Genomic DNA, 17772 nt, shown 5'->3' with positions numbered 1-17772 from the left:
AAAAGGATATGATAGCTCTTATAAATCCACTTAATTATCTTTATACGGAGGTTGTTGTTAACAAGCATATGTTGAGGTGGTTGTTAAAGCTTATCATTTCTCTTATTAATCCATCTAATTGTCTTTATGTAACATAGTTTGTGTGGAGACCGTACGATGCAATATTGCATACACTGCCCTTATGTTCCAAGATTGACAGGCATATATGGACTGCACGAGTCCCTTTGCTTTTCTTAGAGGTAGGTGAGTACCACATGCCTGATAGGGTGATGTGACAATTTGGTCTTCCTCAGCACATACCCTAGCCTCTAGAGTGGAAACCCAAGCACTTTGACGTTGATTTGCGTACTAGGGTGGATCAGTCATTGGTTGACCTATTAGGTTATTATTTTACTGATTGGAGGGATCGACATGGAAAATTGGTTGTGCCAGTCCATAGTGCTGTACTGAGAGATTATACATTGTGGTACTTAAGTCACGGATGGTTGTTGATAGGCAAACCTTCTATAAAGGTACTTATAAATTTATAATTTTTCTATAACAAAACATACTTATATGATGCATGAGTTTATAGTTGTTTGATTTGTGCTAGATAAATAAGGATAAATTAACATTTTCATTTTGACATTTGAATTTTCTAAAGGACCTCAAGGGACAACCCATGAAAAAGTAATTTCTAGCTCATAGTAATATACTATAGTTTTATAATCTTCTTATCTCTACCTTTATCTACAGAAATATTATAGAGCTGGATTTGTTCCTCTGCTGGTAGTTTTGCTACATTGTCGAGGGGACTTCACAAGATTCTCAAGATTTTGAAAGAAGTGCAAAAGGATCTTGCACATGCTTTGTGGGGATATGAAATAGAGAGTGTGGTAAAGCAGATATTTGAGGAGGCTCGCGATGCCATACCTCCAGATGGTCCATTTTGTGACGCTGAATCGTCCTATTATAATGTAAATTCTCGGGGACGTGGTGAAGGCCAAGGTAGAGGGCGAGGATGTGGTCGTCCAAGGGGATGACCCTACAAACCAATTGTACATAAATTATTTAATGAGTCATCACCGTCTACTCCTGTCGTTCCATCTGAGGCAATTCCAGACATGTCTGGACCCTAGAACACGAGGCCAATGGAACTGCCATCTCAGCCTGCAGATGGGACACCTAGGCGAGATATGGAGGCAGTTTATCTGAGTTATGAATCAACTATTGGCTATGGTTTATATACCGGATATGCCAATAAGTAATGCAATATTTTTTCCTAAGTAAAGAGTTATGTACTATTATCATGCCATAATGGTGTATGTCTTGTTGTAGGGCTCCTCTGGTTTACAAAATGGTGGGCAAACATTCACGCAACATACCAACGAGATGTTTGATATGTTGATGTTTAGTCGCAGCTTGGAGTCATAGATGGGTTATGCTAGGCCGTCATCGAGTGGCTTTCACGTTGAGACACATCTTAACTTAACTTTGTAGTTTAAACTTCTTTGTTTTATATATATTCTTTATAATATATACTTAACTTTTTGTTAATTTTGTTATTAGCTTGATAGTATGTCTTTTCCTGCCTCCATTTGCCTTTACCAAGCCTGAGAAATATGCCAGGGTGATATACTCCCCACACGGGTCAGACCTCCCAATGACACGCAGGTATACTTATTTTTTATTATAATAATTATTAGTTCATTCTATATTGCCTTGATAGATAATTTTAAGTCATTTCAGTTAACTTTTATTTAATTTTGTTATTAGCTTCAAAGTTCTTGCCCTATTTCCTTGGCGGACATGCATGGTTTGACAAGTCAGAGTGCTATGAAGGCGGCATCGATTGAACGTCCCTTAAACACACAAGTTTAATTTATTGTGTTAATTCTGTTAATTTTTGTGTTAACATTAATATTGGGCTACTTATATAAATATTGTTATTACTTTGTTTGTTCAGATTGACGGTTCTTCTTCAGTAGTCCCGTCTTCGGACGAAGACGAGTTCATTACTATAGATGCATAGATGGCTCACCCACTGGGGCCGAAAGTGCCTGTTATGAGGGTAAAAAAGAAACGAAAGAAGATTCTTCCAACTAAGACGAGGAAGGATGGCGATGGATTTCGGCCTTTGGATGCTCTACGCATACCAAAGGGTTGTGGAACATAGTATACTTCCGTAGATAATCTTCAGTAGTCCCGTATTAAATCATTGAATATTGTATGTCAAGTTTCTATCTCTTGTAATTTTTTTTATCATTGTGTTGTTGAATCTAAAATCCTAGTGAAGCCGTATGGGGCCATTTTCGATTCATTAGAATTGTTGTTATTTGTTGCTCTTGTTGTTAAACTCATTTTCTAGTTCCAAAACCAAGTGTTGGAAGCCTAGTGAAACCACGTGGGGTTCTTTCGATTCACTAGCATCATTGTTATTTGTTGTTCTTGTTGTTAAACTCATTTTCTAGTTTCAAAACCAAGTGTTGGAAGCCTAGTGAAGTCGCATGGGGCTATTTTTGATTTACTAGCACTTTGTTGATCATCTTGTTGTCCTTGTGTTAGCTTGAATCTCCTGTATATGAGAGGCAGAACTATTTATTGGTACATGTTGTTGCTTATGATTCTTCCACTTGTTTATCAACTTTCTTGATTAATTTTATAATGATCCATGCATAATGATTAGTTGGTATGCCTTAGAACACAATGAAAGTTGGTGCTGCATCAAATTCTACTTAAAATGATAATATAAGTATTAAGATCCATATCACTCTTTCAAGATTGCTTATTAATCTTCCTTACCATGGTTAAAATTATACTAATATCATTCTTTCAAAATTGCTTATTAATCTTCCTTACAACGGTTAAAATTATACTCATTTGATAGTGCAAAATTGAAAAATCAGTTACTTTGTTGAGTGGAAATGCTTTTAATTCTTACTCTTCCTTTTCACTCAATATTTATCTCATATACGTGCCTAGATCGTCCTTTTTTGTGCATGCACTCTTATAAATTATGTGATGATTGTTGGCATTGATTGAAAATGTGTATAACAAGTAACAACTTTGATCCCTTTGTGTTCTTCTCCCCAAAATAGTCATTCTCCTTTCTTTTTGCCAAATGTGCGTGTCATTATCGTGGTCGTAAAAGATATTTTGGTACATTATACTTTTTTTGTTGACACTCATTTTTTTTCAGACCCTACTTACTGGATTACATTGTTATTATAACAACGTTTTGTATCAAGTCAAACTTTATCAAACAAAGTAAAATGCACGAACGTATAACCAACGCCATTTATTTCATTTATTGAAGAAAGTGAAATTTATATGAAAAAACAGGAGCTAAGTATATACATTATGCATTTTGGACCTTGACTTAGAGTGATTATCAATTATGCATTAGTATTATGTTGTTTTACTAACAGAGTAACTCTAATATGTCTTTTATGATGTTGTTACAATTACTTGCCTTTATTCTTGTATGCCTGAAACCTTCTACTTGAATTCTGAATAGAGAGGCAAAGGGCCCTTTGCAAGTGATGCTACACAGACAGACATCAGCTACAAAACTCTATGTAGTGAGACTCAAAAAAAGGTGTTGCTTCTTGGTTACTCCATTTGTGTGGATTCATTATTATGCTACTTTTGAGATCTCTGATCTGCGTGTTATTTTTCACTTCTAGGTTGAGGATTTAAGGGAGGAAAACTATAAGAAAGCCATCGACTCGAGCTACTGGAGTGGACAAGTTGATGCAGTAAGAACTATTTCATATCATTTGTTATGCCTTATTTTAGTATCTTGCTTGATGTGAGGACTGATAATCGTATCTTTCCAGTATGATTATATAATAGAAAACATGAAGAATGTGGTTGGCTTCTCAAATACAATAAGAGTAACTGATGAAGGGATGAACTTGTCGAAAGGAACTGCTCCAGATGCTCCTTAATTGAACCTGAACCATCTCGGATGAAGAAGAACTCACAGGAAGCTTGATCATTCTATTGGTAGCGAATGTTTTATGGTGGCGATCCATTTGTTTGTTGGATTTTGGTGTAATGTACATGTATGTTGAAATTAGTAACTCTTGGTTGGTCTTGTAACTCTGTTAGTTTTCTTAGCAATTAGTTGTATAAACTCTTGTTAGTAAAGATGAAAGTGGATCATGAATGTAATCAATGGGCATGTCTTGCCCTTTTTATTAAGTCAATCTATTTGTGATCATTTTGGTAAGATTATTAAAATTTTGAAAACTTTAGATAGTTTTCATAACTTATTGTGATTTGTAAAAGCTGGTGCTAAATTCAAATAGTTGCAATATATAAGCTCATAATAGTGCAAAAAGCATATTTGTTTACAGAAACTGCTGAAAAGTCATCTACACCATTTGGTGCCACACTGAATCAAGGTCCTACAGATACATTTTAAAAGGGTAAAGTAAAAGGGTATATTATTAGATTGCACACATATTTTAATTCTTATTTTGTGGGGCTATTCAAATGCCAACTTTTGTTCTACTATATATTTAGAACAGTGTGAGTAACTCACATGTTGTCACATCAATATCACTACTGATAAGTCACTGTGATTGATTGATCAGATTCAACATTTTCAGTATCTGACGTTGAAAAATAAAACTAATTATTACGTCGTATAATAATTTATATAAAAAAAATATGTTTGATTTGTCACCGCATTAATGACCGGTCAAACACAATCTTTTTTTAATCTGACACGTTCCATCACCAACGAATATAAATAGCAAAAAAATAAAATTAATTACTTTATCTGTTTAAAAATGAAAGACCTACTTTCCTTTTTAGTCCGTCTCAAAAAGACTGACCCTTTTTTTTTTAGCAATCTTTTAATTTTAAATTTTCATGTGACATAATTAAAACCACAACATTCAAATATCTTTTTTATTTTCTTAAACTACGTGGCTAATCAAACTAGGTCATTCTTTTTTAAACGGAGGGAGTATTGTAAAAACATAATATTTATTTCCTCTTAAATACCGCAAATACATCAGTGGTAGCACCACAAAATCATTTCACTCATTCACAATGCATAGAAATGATCAATTGAAAAGTTGATTTGTACTAAGAGCCTGAAAGGGAGAGGGAAGCTCTTACACCCCAAAAAAATATTTTGATTGCTACACCGACATAACAGGTAAACAATGGTATGGATTACTTCGTCTACTTATGAATGAACCTATTTCCATATATTATGATTTAGGTGTTGCGGGACATATCATCGAGGAACAGGTACAATTCTCTAAACCAAAAGATGTGTTAATTTGGGGTGAAAACTTCAGTGGCTCAAATTATATTCCAAAAGATGTGATTGTGAAGTCTTATGTTGGTGGCACGGTTTGACTGTCCCACAGGCAATCTCCACAACATTTCAGATATATAAATTCAAGGATGAAACATCAGTTATTGAACACTTGAATAAGGAAATATGTGAAATGGAAAAAGCACTAGAAACCTTTCATGCACTAAACGATCTTAACTATCAGGGAGCTGATGAAGAAACACACTGGCAACTCCTGGAAAATCCAAACTTACACAGAGATGCTTCTTTTCCTGTATATCCTGTTGTTAATGAGTGGCTAGGTAGAAAAAAATAGATTTTGGAGTACCATATTGTTATCTAAATCAGTTAAGTGTTTGTGATGAATCTATGCTAAAAACAAATGAAGATTCAAATGTAAATAGCTGTAACGATGATGACGTCGATTTTCTTGCAGAAAGCCCGCATGAATGATTAGTATGACAAATTTGTTGATCATAGAATAGTTTATTATTAGCACAAAAATAAAAACTATTCAAAAAATAATTTTTTCACATGAGGAAATAATTGGTTTGAAACCATTTATATTTTAAATTTATTCCTCAAGAAAAATAATATCAAAAAGGATGATAATATGTTGGGTTCAAGTCCATCGATTCATGCCTAAGATGCCTTTATATGGATAAGATATTGAATTTGAATTTCAATACACCACATTGATGATATTATGATGGCTAAGACAAAATAATAGGTGTTTAATAAAAGGTCATGAAACATATCTCATTAATATGCTCTATTTCATGAAGTGAATATGCTAGCATAAATCTGAAAGTTGACAAATTGCTTTATTGAAACAAGTGATTGAATGTACGAATATAAGCATAGAGAGATAATATGATAATAATCATCAAAAGTGTTAATATTTTCACACGCTTATTATGATTATAAGATATGCAAGAGAAAAATTCTCTACATCATATGTATGCCTCAATTTGCTTCTAAAGTAGCAATATGATGAAAGAGGTTATAAGATATATAAGCTATCATAATTTGATAGGCTTAAGACACGATTATATTCCATTTTGGGGGAATGAGAATTTTGATTATTATAAGCAAAGATCCATTCCCTGGGGTGAATGTGATAATATTTAGTGAAACTTATTAATACAAACGTGTACTTGATTGTGTTGATATGACAACTCACCTCCGAAAGAGACAGAATAGCTGAGATGGGTTATTTCGAAATCTATTTCTAAAGTAGTAAATCTGAAATTTGCTAAAGAAAAAAGTACATGTCATGGTAAAGTTGAAGTTTACTAGAATAAAAGTTCATAAATTGATATGAATGATTGTAACATCTCGAAGATGTGCATATTGAATATTAGACATGTATTGAAGAACTAGAAGATTCTTCGAGAATTGTTTATGTCGCTTGTTCTCATGATAAGTTGGTTGGACCAACTAATGTTGGGATTGAATTCCTTAAATCTGGAAAATATAAAAGGTGAATATGGACCCGTTCACCTATTATGTGATACGTTGAAAAGATGCATCAATAAGATGATCACATGTACATTCATTGTCAACCTGCAGTTTGACATTCATAAAGTTGCTTGCTCAATAAAATTGAGTTAAGAATATTAATTTTCAGATTGTGCAATCAAGAAAGTTATCTTGATGATGATGACTTAGCATTAAATGCTTTCGATAAATTGCTAAACCATCGCTAATGAGAACAAAACTTCATGTGTTGGTCTGAAATATGATATGTTGCATACAATAACACCGGTATGCATTAGACCAATAAATTATGATTATTTCTTCCCCCTCAATTGGTTCAAGGTCATGAACCAACTATTTCATCTAATAGTTTTGATGTGCGGTATACGATTAATGAATATACCATGATGCACAAAGATGGATTCCTCAAAGAAGATAGAGGATGTATGTTAGTTTTCCTAACATAAAGGAGAGATTATAAATATCTATGAAATATGTTAGAATTATCACCAGATCCTCATTCAAAAGATAATTCAAGTTAAATGCCGAAAGCATTCCATATTTAAGCTGCAAGTGCTCCTATTTTGTGTCCATGAAGGACAAAGTCTATGCATGCATGAAGCGTGGTAGACCAATTGGTTCCAAATGAAATAATCCTTGAAAAGGATAAGGAGAAAATAATAATAATAAAAAATAAAGCAATGTGATCCTGAAGAACCTACGACATAACACTTTACGAAACCTTATGATAGGTTCAAGTACCTAAAAATAATGAAGTGATGAGATATCAAAATATTATGTCATATTGAAAACCGATACAAAATAAGAAACCGTCGATGATATCTTTGATACAATATTGGTGCAATATTGTAAAAGATTATGAGGATCTGAATTCTACGTTAATTTAAGCATGCTGACGTAGAAACATTTATCAAGGGACCTGAAAGGATGCATTTTGGTAAGCGTAAAACTTATTTAATTTGCAGTCTAGACACTTGAAGATGTCACACTTGACATGTTAGATATTGTTACTTGACAAACATCCATATGAAAATTCCTAAAGGATTGAAAATGCCTGAAGCATATAAAGTTTCTGGGAAACTTTTTATTATCCTCATAAGATATAATTTGATGATTTGGGTATCATTGAAATTTTTGGAGAGTTTTCAAAAGCAATAGAGTATTTGCTTAAATGAGAAACATGCATAAATTGAATAAGGGTCCATTCCGACCTCAAGAAAAGAATGAGGAACTCCTTGGTTATGAAGTACCATATCTTAGTGCAATTGATGCACTAATATATCTTGCAAATACTACAAGGCCTAATATAACCTTTTTTTTTAGTTAATTTGTTAGCAACTTTGCAATCCCGATATTATTGGTCATGCTGATTTTGGGTACTTATCTGACCTACATAAAGTTCGATCTCAAATAGGCTATGTGTCACAACCCAAACCTAGACCCAGGACGTAACAGGCACCCGGAACTATTAATGGCTCGAGAGAACCACTTAACTTACATCAGGAGCATTCATCCACATTTCAAAAGAAACATTTAAATAATGTGAGTAATAGAATGAAGAATAAAAACCTATTTATCTTATAAACTGATAAAAAAGTCTTAAATCATGATTGAGAAAATTTCAAAAGCCATGTGAATAAAACTGAATATAACTGAATATTATATTTACTATTGTCTACGAAGCCTCTAAACATATGAATCAATGTCAATAGGAAAGAAGACCCCGACATACTCCAAAATATAGAACTAGTCAGTAACAGTATAAGAAATGCCTTCAGAAAAGATGGAGAGCTCACCAACAGCTGATTTGATTGGATCAAGTAATCCATGAAATTACAAACGTATGTCTCAGATGCTGCATTATAAAATAATGCAACATCCAAGACGGTCAATACGTGGAATGTATTGGTATGCAAAACCACATAAGAAAGTAATAAAGCATGAAAATACAAAGATGATAAGTACAATTAAAAACATGATAAGATGAAAAGGGACAAGAGCATAAACTAAAAAATAATTGGTAATGTAAAATAAATTAATTCCTTTAGTTATTTGGGGGAGAAAGTAGTGAATCATCATAAACCACCGTGTGAGTGCATGGAGTCTGATCTAGATCCGATCAGCTAAGTCATCTTTTACCTTGCCAGGCATAGGACATGACATAACATAATTTGCTAGCAAGTATCCATGGTTAGTCCCTTTTCTGGAAAATGAAAAAAACAGAGTCATTTGACTTGTGGAATGATCTCTATCCTATGTCGGTAAACATAGTTTCAGGCATTTGTCGTTTGAACCTATGCCTTCACGGTCAGCTAACTAACTCCCTTATGCTCATGATGGTATCTTTATGAATTCATGTTCAGAGGTTAGCCTTATTAGGCTCATAAAGTTCTGTTTTTAGCCTTTCTTGACTAGCATTCATAAGTTAGCTGCTTTATGCAAATGTCTCGAGTTAGCCATTTAAGGATCATGAATTATGAATTATGAATTAGCCATTTTAGGCTCATACTTGATAAGTTACATCATTCATTAATGTTATTGGAGACTCATGGAAAGTAGTATCATAATACATGTCATGGTTCATAAGATCTAGATTCTTATAACTTTATGAAGAATGAGATTCTGGATGTGTCCATGCCACTTTTAGCATAGCTTAAGATTATGGAGATTATATATGATCCCATGAGGATATTCTTGAAGAAATTTCATAATGATGTTATAAGTCCTGCGGATCAAATTATCATGTCAGTTCTAAAAAAAAAAGATTTCATAACATAATGAAAATTTTGGAGATTTTGAAAGATTCAAATCATTTTAGCATAGTTAAAGGTTTAATAGTATGATGGAAATTATGGAGTAACTTCAAAAGAGTACTTTTTATTTAGTATAACCAACAGTGAAGAGACTCCAGTAGTCATGAAAAAAAATTAGATCATTCAATTAATAAATATCAAAGTTCAAGAATTTTATAGAATACATAAATTTCATAATTCATAAGATCTCCCAACACAGACAAAGTTCTTGAAGAACAAATGGAGTACTAATCTCTTCAGTAAACCAAGGAATAAAATATAAATCAGAAAATACAAAATACGTGAGAAAATCGCAGAGAAACAATCCTGAATTTATAATTTATATGAGGATTGAGATCATATTTAGAAAAATTGGGTGATAAAAGTTTACCCAAAGATATCTCAAGAAACCTTTGAGAAATAGGACTACGAGAATTTATTCAATCCTAATCTATCTTGTAACAACTTGAATTGGAGAATACGAAATCCAAAGAATTACAAAGTTGTAGTAGTCTTACATACCTCAAATACAATAGACAAACTAGTGACTGGAAAAAGAAGGGCTGGGCTTGATAATTGCTTCTTGTCACATGCCTATTTTAAGACGTGTGCGGACAACTTAACACACTCAAAAGTGATGCTAAACTCAATCCTCAACCCCGCTAAAACAGTCCACAAGAATCAATGAACATTCACACAAACAAGCAAGGAAAGACACTAAAGGAAGACAATGTTTTTGGGAGGCCAAAGAGTCACGTTTTTCTTGTATATTCTCTGAATAAAACAAATATGTGATGCTGCCTAAGAGAGCTTACAACATATATTTATAGTCCCTAAGTCAAAAAGGTACAACAAATGCAAAAAAATCCTCCCATACAATTGTCAACAACAAGCTGGACAAGCTGGAAAATCTGCATATGCAAGCTGAAAAATCTACACACTTATTAGACTTTGAAAACTAGTAGAAGCTGCTAGAAAGAAAAGTCCACATGGGTTGGCATGCATGAAGATTTGGTAGGTGTAGGCAAGTCTTTATTGGCTGCATAGACTAGATTTGGTAGATGTAAGCAATGTATTCTACATGGGGTTTTACACTATGCGTTTATAGGTGGTGGTACTGTAATATCTTAGAGATATACAAGCAGTCTATCGTAGCTATTTCATCGAATTATGTTGAGATAATGGCTATTCATGAAGCAAGCCGAGAATGTGTATGGTTGAGGTCCATGATACATCTTATTTGAGAAAAATATGGTGTGAAATATGATAATCTACCCACATTTTTATATGGAGATAATGCATAACACATCTTAATGGAGGATTCATAAAATGAGATAGAACGAAGCACACTTCATCAAAACTTTTCTACATACATGAGCTACAAAAGAATGGTGATATCAAAGTGCAACAGATTCGTTCAAGTGAAAATATGACTGGTTTATTCACCAAGTCTTATCCAATTACAGCTTTTAAGAAGATGGTGCACAAGATCGCTGTGCAAAGGTTCAAGGATGTTCTCATTAGGGGGAGTTAATACGCGTTGAACTCTTTTTCCCTTACGAGGTTTTGTCCCACTGGGTTTTCCTTATAAGGGTTTTAATGAGGCGATATGCGTAGTGGTAGAGATGTGTACTCTTTTCTCTTCACTAGATTTTTTTCCTATTGGGTTTTTCTAGTAAGGTTTTAACGAGGCACATTATATATTTAAACATTCAAGGGGGTGTTGTAAGTGTATTTACATTATAGTGAATGTCTATTAAGATTTAATAAGATCTAGTATATATATATCAGGATTTGAAGTATCTGACTTTTAGTTAGAAACTGAGAGTATTTTCCCTATAAATAAAGGGATTTTGTTTATTGTATTATCAATCATATGATCTTTCATCTCCCATGAGAAATAACAGTTACTCTTTATTCTCTCTACTATTCTTCTTTATTTTTTCTTGTTTTATAACAAAAATGACCAGTTTTAGGAATTTGGTCGGCTGACCATTCTCTGTCAGTTGAATCAAGCATGGGCTATTTGATGAATATTTTTTCCCAATAAATTTATACAAATTAAAAGGTGGAATAAATTGATTTCATGATTATAACTTTAAAATTATAAATCCCGAAATAACTTTTCGCTAACCAAACACCCCTCGTCATATCCCAAAAATTGGAATTTAGATTTTATATATAGGAAAATAGACATGAGCTAATCAATAATATTCGTAAATATTTGATGTTTTTCTTGAATTTTGAAATACTAAAAATTGTAGTTGAGGTCCAAACATATAGTGAACTGATTTTACTTCAATTTTTTAAAACAAAATTCAATGTTCAAACATAACTTACAAAGATTTCTTTATTATTTCCAATCAACTTTAACTTCTTAAGTTTTTTTTTTTTTTTTTTTTCACTTCAAGTGATCGAACACTTACACAAGTGTTTGATTTCTTTTCTTTCGTTCTACTTGTCTTAGGCAAAATAGTAAGAAACGTTTTCTAGAATGCTCAAGTTAAATCATATCAAACAAATTACCTACATAATAATATAAGATAAATAACCATCAGTTAGATAAATAAAAAAGATAACGATATATCTAATCGTACACCAACATAGTATAAGGTTTTATAATGAAATGACTAGTGGAGAGTTATATCTTGCCCAACATTTTAATAGGGGGACAACATGAGGCCATTGGACTAATAACAATAGGTAGATAGATAAACTTCTTTCCCAATCCTCCATTAAGAAAAGTGTCTTTAAACAAACACCATGATACATGAATAAAAATCTGTGAAAACCATCAAAATTGTTTTTTAGAACTGAGAAACCATGTGTTGTGCCAGCAATGTCCTAGCGCTAGTATGAAACTCCCTTCATATACAAACTCTCAGAATTTCTCAAAAAATGATCTTATTTCCTTTCAAATGTATGAAACAACATGACAACAAATTGGATGTATTTTGAAGAAAGTACTATAAAAGCTAGCAAATATGCAAGTGGTAAACATTAGTCTCCACCCGATCTTCATGTTATCATCAATAGCTAGGCATGGGGAATGGCAATCAAATAGTTCACCTTCTTCAATCTATCTTCACGGAAGAGAAGAGTCGATGCACGAAGAAAAGAGACGTCAAGAAGCCTATGGCACCAGTTGCTAGCATAACAGCAAGCGCCATTATAAGTGAGTAGCCTAAGTATAGCATGGCCGAGACAGGTCCACTGAGGCTCTTGAGATCGAAAATAAGATAGTTGACGGAGTAGAAGAAAATGTAGATTGCAACTGAGCCAGACGCGAAGAATGATTTCCACCACCATCTCCAATCTTCCATACAAAGATGCATATAAGTCAGGACCAAAGACACTTCAGCACAAACAACCACTAGCAGGATCAGTACTACCAATAGAAACCCGAAAACATAGTAAACACGACCAAGCCATATGCTAGACATGATGAAGAAGAGCTCAATAAACAATGTTCCAAATGGCAGAGTTCCTGCTCCAATTACTAGCACCCAAGTAGGAAATCTGTTTGATGGGATTTCACGAGGAATTTGATTGGTACGACAAGGGTAGTCGAGGTGTGGAGCCTTTGTACCGATGAATCCACCTATGAGTGTAAGAGGCACAGAGATGCAAAACCACAACATCAACAGAACAATGTATGTAGTAAAAGGAATTGCACCAGTGCTTTGACTTCCCCATAAGAGGAAATTCAGAACAGTTAGTATAAGAAATGCAATTCCAGGGAAAAAACAAGAAACTCTCCAGGAAACCGAAAGCCATCCATTGGTGTTACCAGCATTCAGTGTCTTCATTAGCCAAACAGCAACATAGCCAGCAATAATACCTAAGAACACGTAGAACATAAGCATGCCAGTAATAAGTGTGCCTCGAGAGGCTGGAGACATAAATCCAAGAGCCGCGAATAATATTGTCACGATTGCCATTCCTAAAATACGACATCCATCAGCAACCATCATACTGAGGAGTCCTGAATTCTCCGGAATCCTGAAGACCTCACCAACAACAAGTTTCCACCCTGATAATTCCTCGTTTATCTGAGCCTGAGCCTCTTTGTCAATCTCCTCGTACCGAGCTAGATCTCTTCGAATTGTTCTCAAGAAAATAATCAGAACTATCCCTGCTAAGAATGTAATAACCATCATGGAATTAAGAATCGAAAACCAGTGAACTTTTGCACCTTCCATCTTCAAATATGCATCCCATCTTGATGGCCACTTAATGTCACTCTCCGCAAAATTGACCTCGTAGCTAAATACCAAAGGCTTGCCTTCCTGTACCACCGCGGCTACAGTAGCTGGTTCACAATTAATCTTTGCAGTATACTTATCGTATGGTTTGAGATTCTTAAGCAAATCTATATTATGTTGAAAACTGCAAGGGACAACTTCAAATCCAACAACGATGTAACCCGGGGCATCTGTAACAGACTTATCCTCCGTTGTTATTAACTCAACACCATCGCCAGCCCCAATAACACCAGGCATAGTAGGACTCTTCTCATCCTTATGAACCAACACAGTAAATTTCAAATGGTTGAACACATAATACACATCCTTAACCTTAATACCAACCGGATAACCCGTCCACCTAAGAAAGAATCCGTCTTTGTTCATATATCGAATAGCAGGGAGATTATCAAGATTCAGATTAACTTGATACATCTCATCGATCCGTTCTTTCAAAATTTTGGATTCATCAGCTGACAATGCATTTGTTTGACACAAAAATAACTCGCTTTCATTTACGTGCATTTTAAATCTATAAGGAGAGTTCTCAATTCTGTCTCCCATAAGAAGCTCACCTAAGTTTTCTGCACTGTCCTTGACACCTTCTAAAGGTTTACAAAAAGGTAAACTGTAATATTCATAAGGCAATTCTGTATCAATTGAGGTCAATGAATTTACTTTCACAGATAATTGATCACCTACATTATATTTGTGAGGAAAACTACCCGGTAGATAAAATCCACTAGCAAATTGAAGAAACAAGCTACAAAACAATAGATGTTTCTTTAATTTATCGGAAAAATCCATCGATTGCCAAGTTCTAGATGAATCCTTAGAGATCTTGAAGAATTTTTTCCTTTTTGAAAACAATGCATGAAAGCATAAAATGTGTTAGATTCAATATACAAACATGACGTAGCACAAGGGGATTTGGTCTATTTTGTTAGTGTACGAGGAGAGAAAGGTGGAAATTTGTAACAAACTATTTATACGTTTGTGTTGGATGGTTGGATTTGGTCTATTTAGTGTTATGTCTATACGTGTGCTGCTATCTGAATTAGTTTGCCCGGCCTTAGCCTTTTTTTCATCATATTCTAAATCTTATATTACCAAAGAGTGTTTTTTCTTAAAATTGGGGATAGGGGAAGGGGATTATAATGTGGGGAATCGAACTCTCACCAATAAGGTGAGAGTTCAGATAACTAACCAATTAAGCTACCAAGATTTTTCGATAAATTTATCATCTAACTTGTGTAGAATGGAGGAAATCATAAGATTATTATCTCTATTGAGATTTAGATCTACCATTTCACGATTTTCTTTTAACTTTATTGATTATCAAGCCACATCAAAGGACACATGTAGTTACAAGTTAAAAACAAAAAATGAAATTATTTCTTTAGTCATAACAAAATTGATTTGATTGTATAAGAACCTACTTGATTAGAATATCATTTAAGTTGTTTTATTTATTTATTTATTTATTTTATTTTTCGATATTCAAATAATTAAAATTTATACAACAATAACTATAAATTTAGTGTGTTTTTATAAGTGAAGTTTCGCAAGAAAAAGAGTTAACATAAATGTTACTTCTACATTTGAGAAGGTAAAAAATCATTTTTAAAAAACCTTCGACCTAACAAATAATAAAAAATGTACAATAGCAACAAATCCAAAAACACCAACATAATAAAATATTGAAAGAACAAGTAGCCATAGTGAGAAAGCAATGAAATAAGTTTAACTAATTTTCTGCCTTAATTCTTAATTTTCACACTTTCTCTATCAAGTATCATATTTTCGATGAGCTAAAGTTACTAATCCATCAACACTCCATCCCATTTAGCATAATAGCTCGAAATGCTCTCAAAATGCTAGCCTCTATTTCAATTACGCTGACCCAAATACAAATATACAACATTTTTTAATCTTACAAAACAATTAATTTGTCTATTTCAATTTGATTTTTTTTTTAATTACAAGTCACATAAGTAGAAACCAATTTCTCAAATGTACCTTCCCCATTTCAATTGTTGTAACCATCTGATCTAAAAACCACTTCGCCGGAGCCGCCAATCTCCCCCACTCACCCTCTCCTCCGGCGATCATTTTCCGGCAATGGAACCCGACGTAAGCATCGAAACAAGCTGTATGATCCGAGTAGCAGTTCTCCCAATCGGATCTATATCAATCCCTTTATTCCGCGATTACACTTCTATGCTAGTCCCTCACTACACTGTATCATTATCTTCCATTTCATCATTCTACACCGAACATCAAAAATCACCGTTCGCTAATCAGCCTTGGGATTCCGGTAGTCTCCGGTTTAAGTACATGGTCGGTGGTTCACCGGCGAGTCCATGGGAAGATTTTCAATCGAATCGGAAGATTTTTGCTGTTATTGGCATTTGTCATTGTCCTACTTCGCCTGATCTTCATTCTGTTATGGATCAGTTTGCGAATGCTTGTAAGAGTTACTCATCTTCAGTTGTTCAACGTTGCTTCGCTTTTTGCCCCGGTGATTCTCAGGTTATACTTCTGTTTGTTGATTTTGTAATTGTTGGAATTGATTGATATTTGATACTCCGTCTGTTCTAAAATAGTTGTCAAGTTTCACAAGAGTTAATTTGACTAGTTTTCAAAACTGGATTAAATTAGATTAATTTGATATTTTCAAATTAAAATTTAAATACAAAGCTATATGAAAAGTATTATAAATTGCAATTTTTCTCATATTGATATGATAGAAAAAAATAGTATCTTTAGAATATAGGTCAAAGTTCATATTTTTTGAATCTCAAAAAGGAAATTGTGACAAGTATTTTGGAACGGAGGGAGTACATGGTAACAGTGTAGGATCTAGCATATAAGCAGCTTATAACAAATAAACTGAACTTGGATATGTATTTATATGTATCTAGAATAGTTTGAAGAAAAGAACTGGCTGGGAATGGTTAATAATGGTAGAGATCGGAAATGAGTGCAACAACAACCTCAACATATAGAGTGCAGTTCCACAAAGTGGGACCTGGAGAGGATAGAGTGTACGTAGACCTTACCTCTACCTCAGAGGTGAGGTAAAGAGACTGTTTTCGATAGACGCTCGCTCAAGACAAAATAAATCTAGAAAAATATGGAAGGGAAGTACAAGAGACAACAGATAGTAGCAGAGAATAGTTTGTTACAACCTTAGGAGAACCACACCCCAAAAGCTAGCTCTTAAGGTGGGAAGCCCAAGGTTATAAATACCCCACACCAATACTTTGTTGTACCGATGTGGGACTTTGCAATGGATCATAACAAACCACCACGCTCTGCATCCGTCGTTCTCGACGGCTCCACTCTGGGTAGCTTTCACTCTACTTTTATAGGTAGCTCTTTCCCAGGTAGCCCTTTTTGAGTCAGGTGCCTAGGTGCCTCGATGGCTGTGCGCTAAACATTGCTAGTCCCGGCCGATCACTGCCATACCGGTGTCACCATTCCAGCCACGGTGGGCGCGAAGGGTGATGGGTGGCTTTGATACCACCGAGTATTTTACTCCTAGATTAACATGTCCCACTTCAATTACTTGCTATTGTATCAATTGGTATCAGAGCCACTGATTCTCGGCTCAATCAATCATGGTAGTTCGCGATAAAAACCCAGATAAATCGAATGAAGAAATGGAAGGCAAGTTTTCTATGATCCAGGATCAATTGCAGAAGTTAGTGGAGGGAATGTCGAGCATTTATGAGAGAAACATCCAAGATGATAAGGAACTTTTAGGGATCAAGGAAACCTTGGATCCATGGTATCGAAGGAAAAAGATAAGGATCAAGGAAGAGCTGAATCTTCAACTATCAGAAGTTGCCCAGTAGGTATGCAACCTAAAGGAAGGAATAAGGAATTCCATGGAATTGGCAATGCAATTGGAGTTAATGGACAATTCTTTACTCGA

At 34.3% G+C, this 17772-nt stretch overlaps 2 protein-coding genes and 1 long non-coding RNA gene across 3 annotated transcripts in view; 1 reads left to right on the top strand and 2 right to left on the bottom strand.

The window, feature by feature from the left end:
• Positions 1-8525: 8525 nt before the first annotated feature.
• LOC124899287 lies at positions 8526-10359 on the bottom strand. The gene is made up of 2 exons (XR_007056555.1): positions 10111-10359; positions 8526-9521 (listed from the first exon to the last, which is right to left on the bottom strand). It is a non-coding gene; the product is annotated as an uncharacterized LOC124899287 (long non-coding RNA).
• Positions 10360-12296: 1937 nt separating this feature from the next.
• LOC107874848 (transmembrane 9 superfamily member 11-like) lies at positions 12297-14767 on the bottom strand. Its single transcript, XM_016721567.2, has one exon. It carries the CDS (start codon positions 14637-14639, stop codon positions 12663-12665), a length of 1977 nt encoding a protein of 658 aa, XP_016577053.2. The 5' UTR covers positions 14640-14767; the 3' UTR covers positions 12297-12662.
• Positions 14768-15560: 793 nt separating this feature from the next.
• LOC107872826 (trafficking protein particle complex II-specific subunit 120 homolog) overlaps positions 15561-17772 on the top strand; it is a 25023-nt gene continuing 22811 nt past the window's right edge. The window contains exon 1 of the mRNA XM_016719447.2: positions 15561-16364. Coding sequence (XP_016574933.2) covers positions 15954-16364 — 411 coding nt within the window. The 5' untranslated portion in view covers positions 15561-15953. The remainder of the gene's footprint in view (positions 16365-17772) is intronic.

This window comes from Capsicum annuum, chromosome 6, assembly GCF_002878395.1.
Source record: "Capsicum annuum cultivar UCD-10X-F1 chromosome 6, UCD10Xv1.1, whole genome shotgun sequence".
NCBI lineage: Eukaryota > Viridiplantae > Streptophyta > Magnoliopsida > Solanales > Solanaceae > Capsicum > Capsicum annuum.
This window is presented reverse-complemented; position numbering and strand designations above follow the sequence as displayed.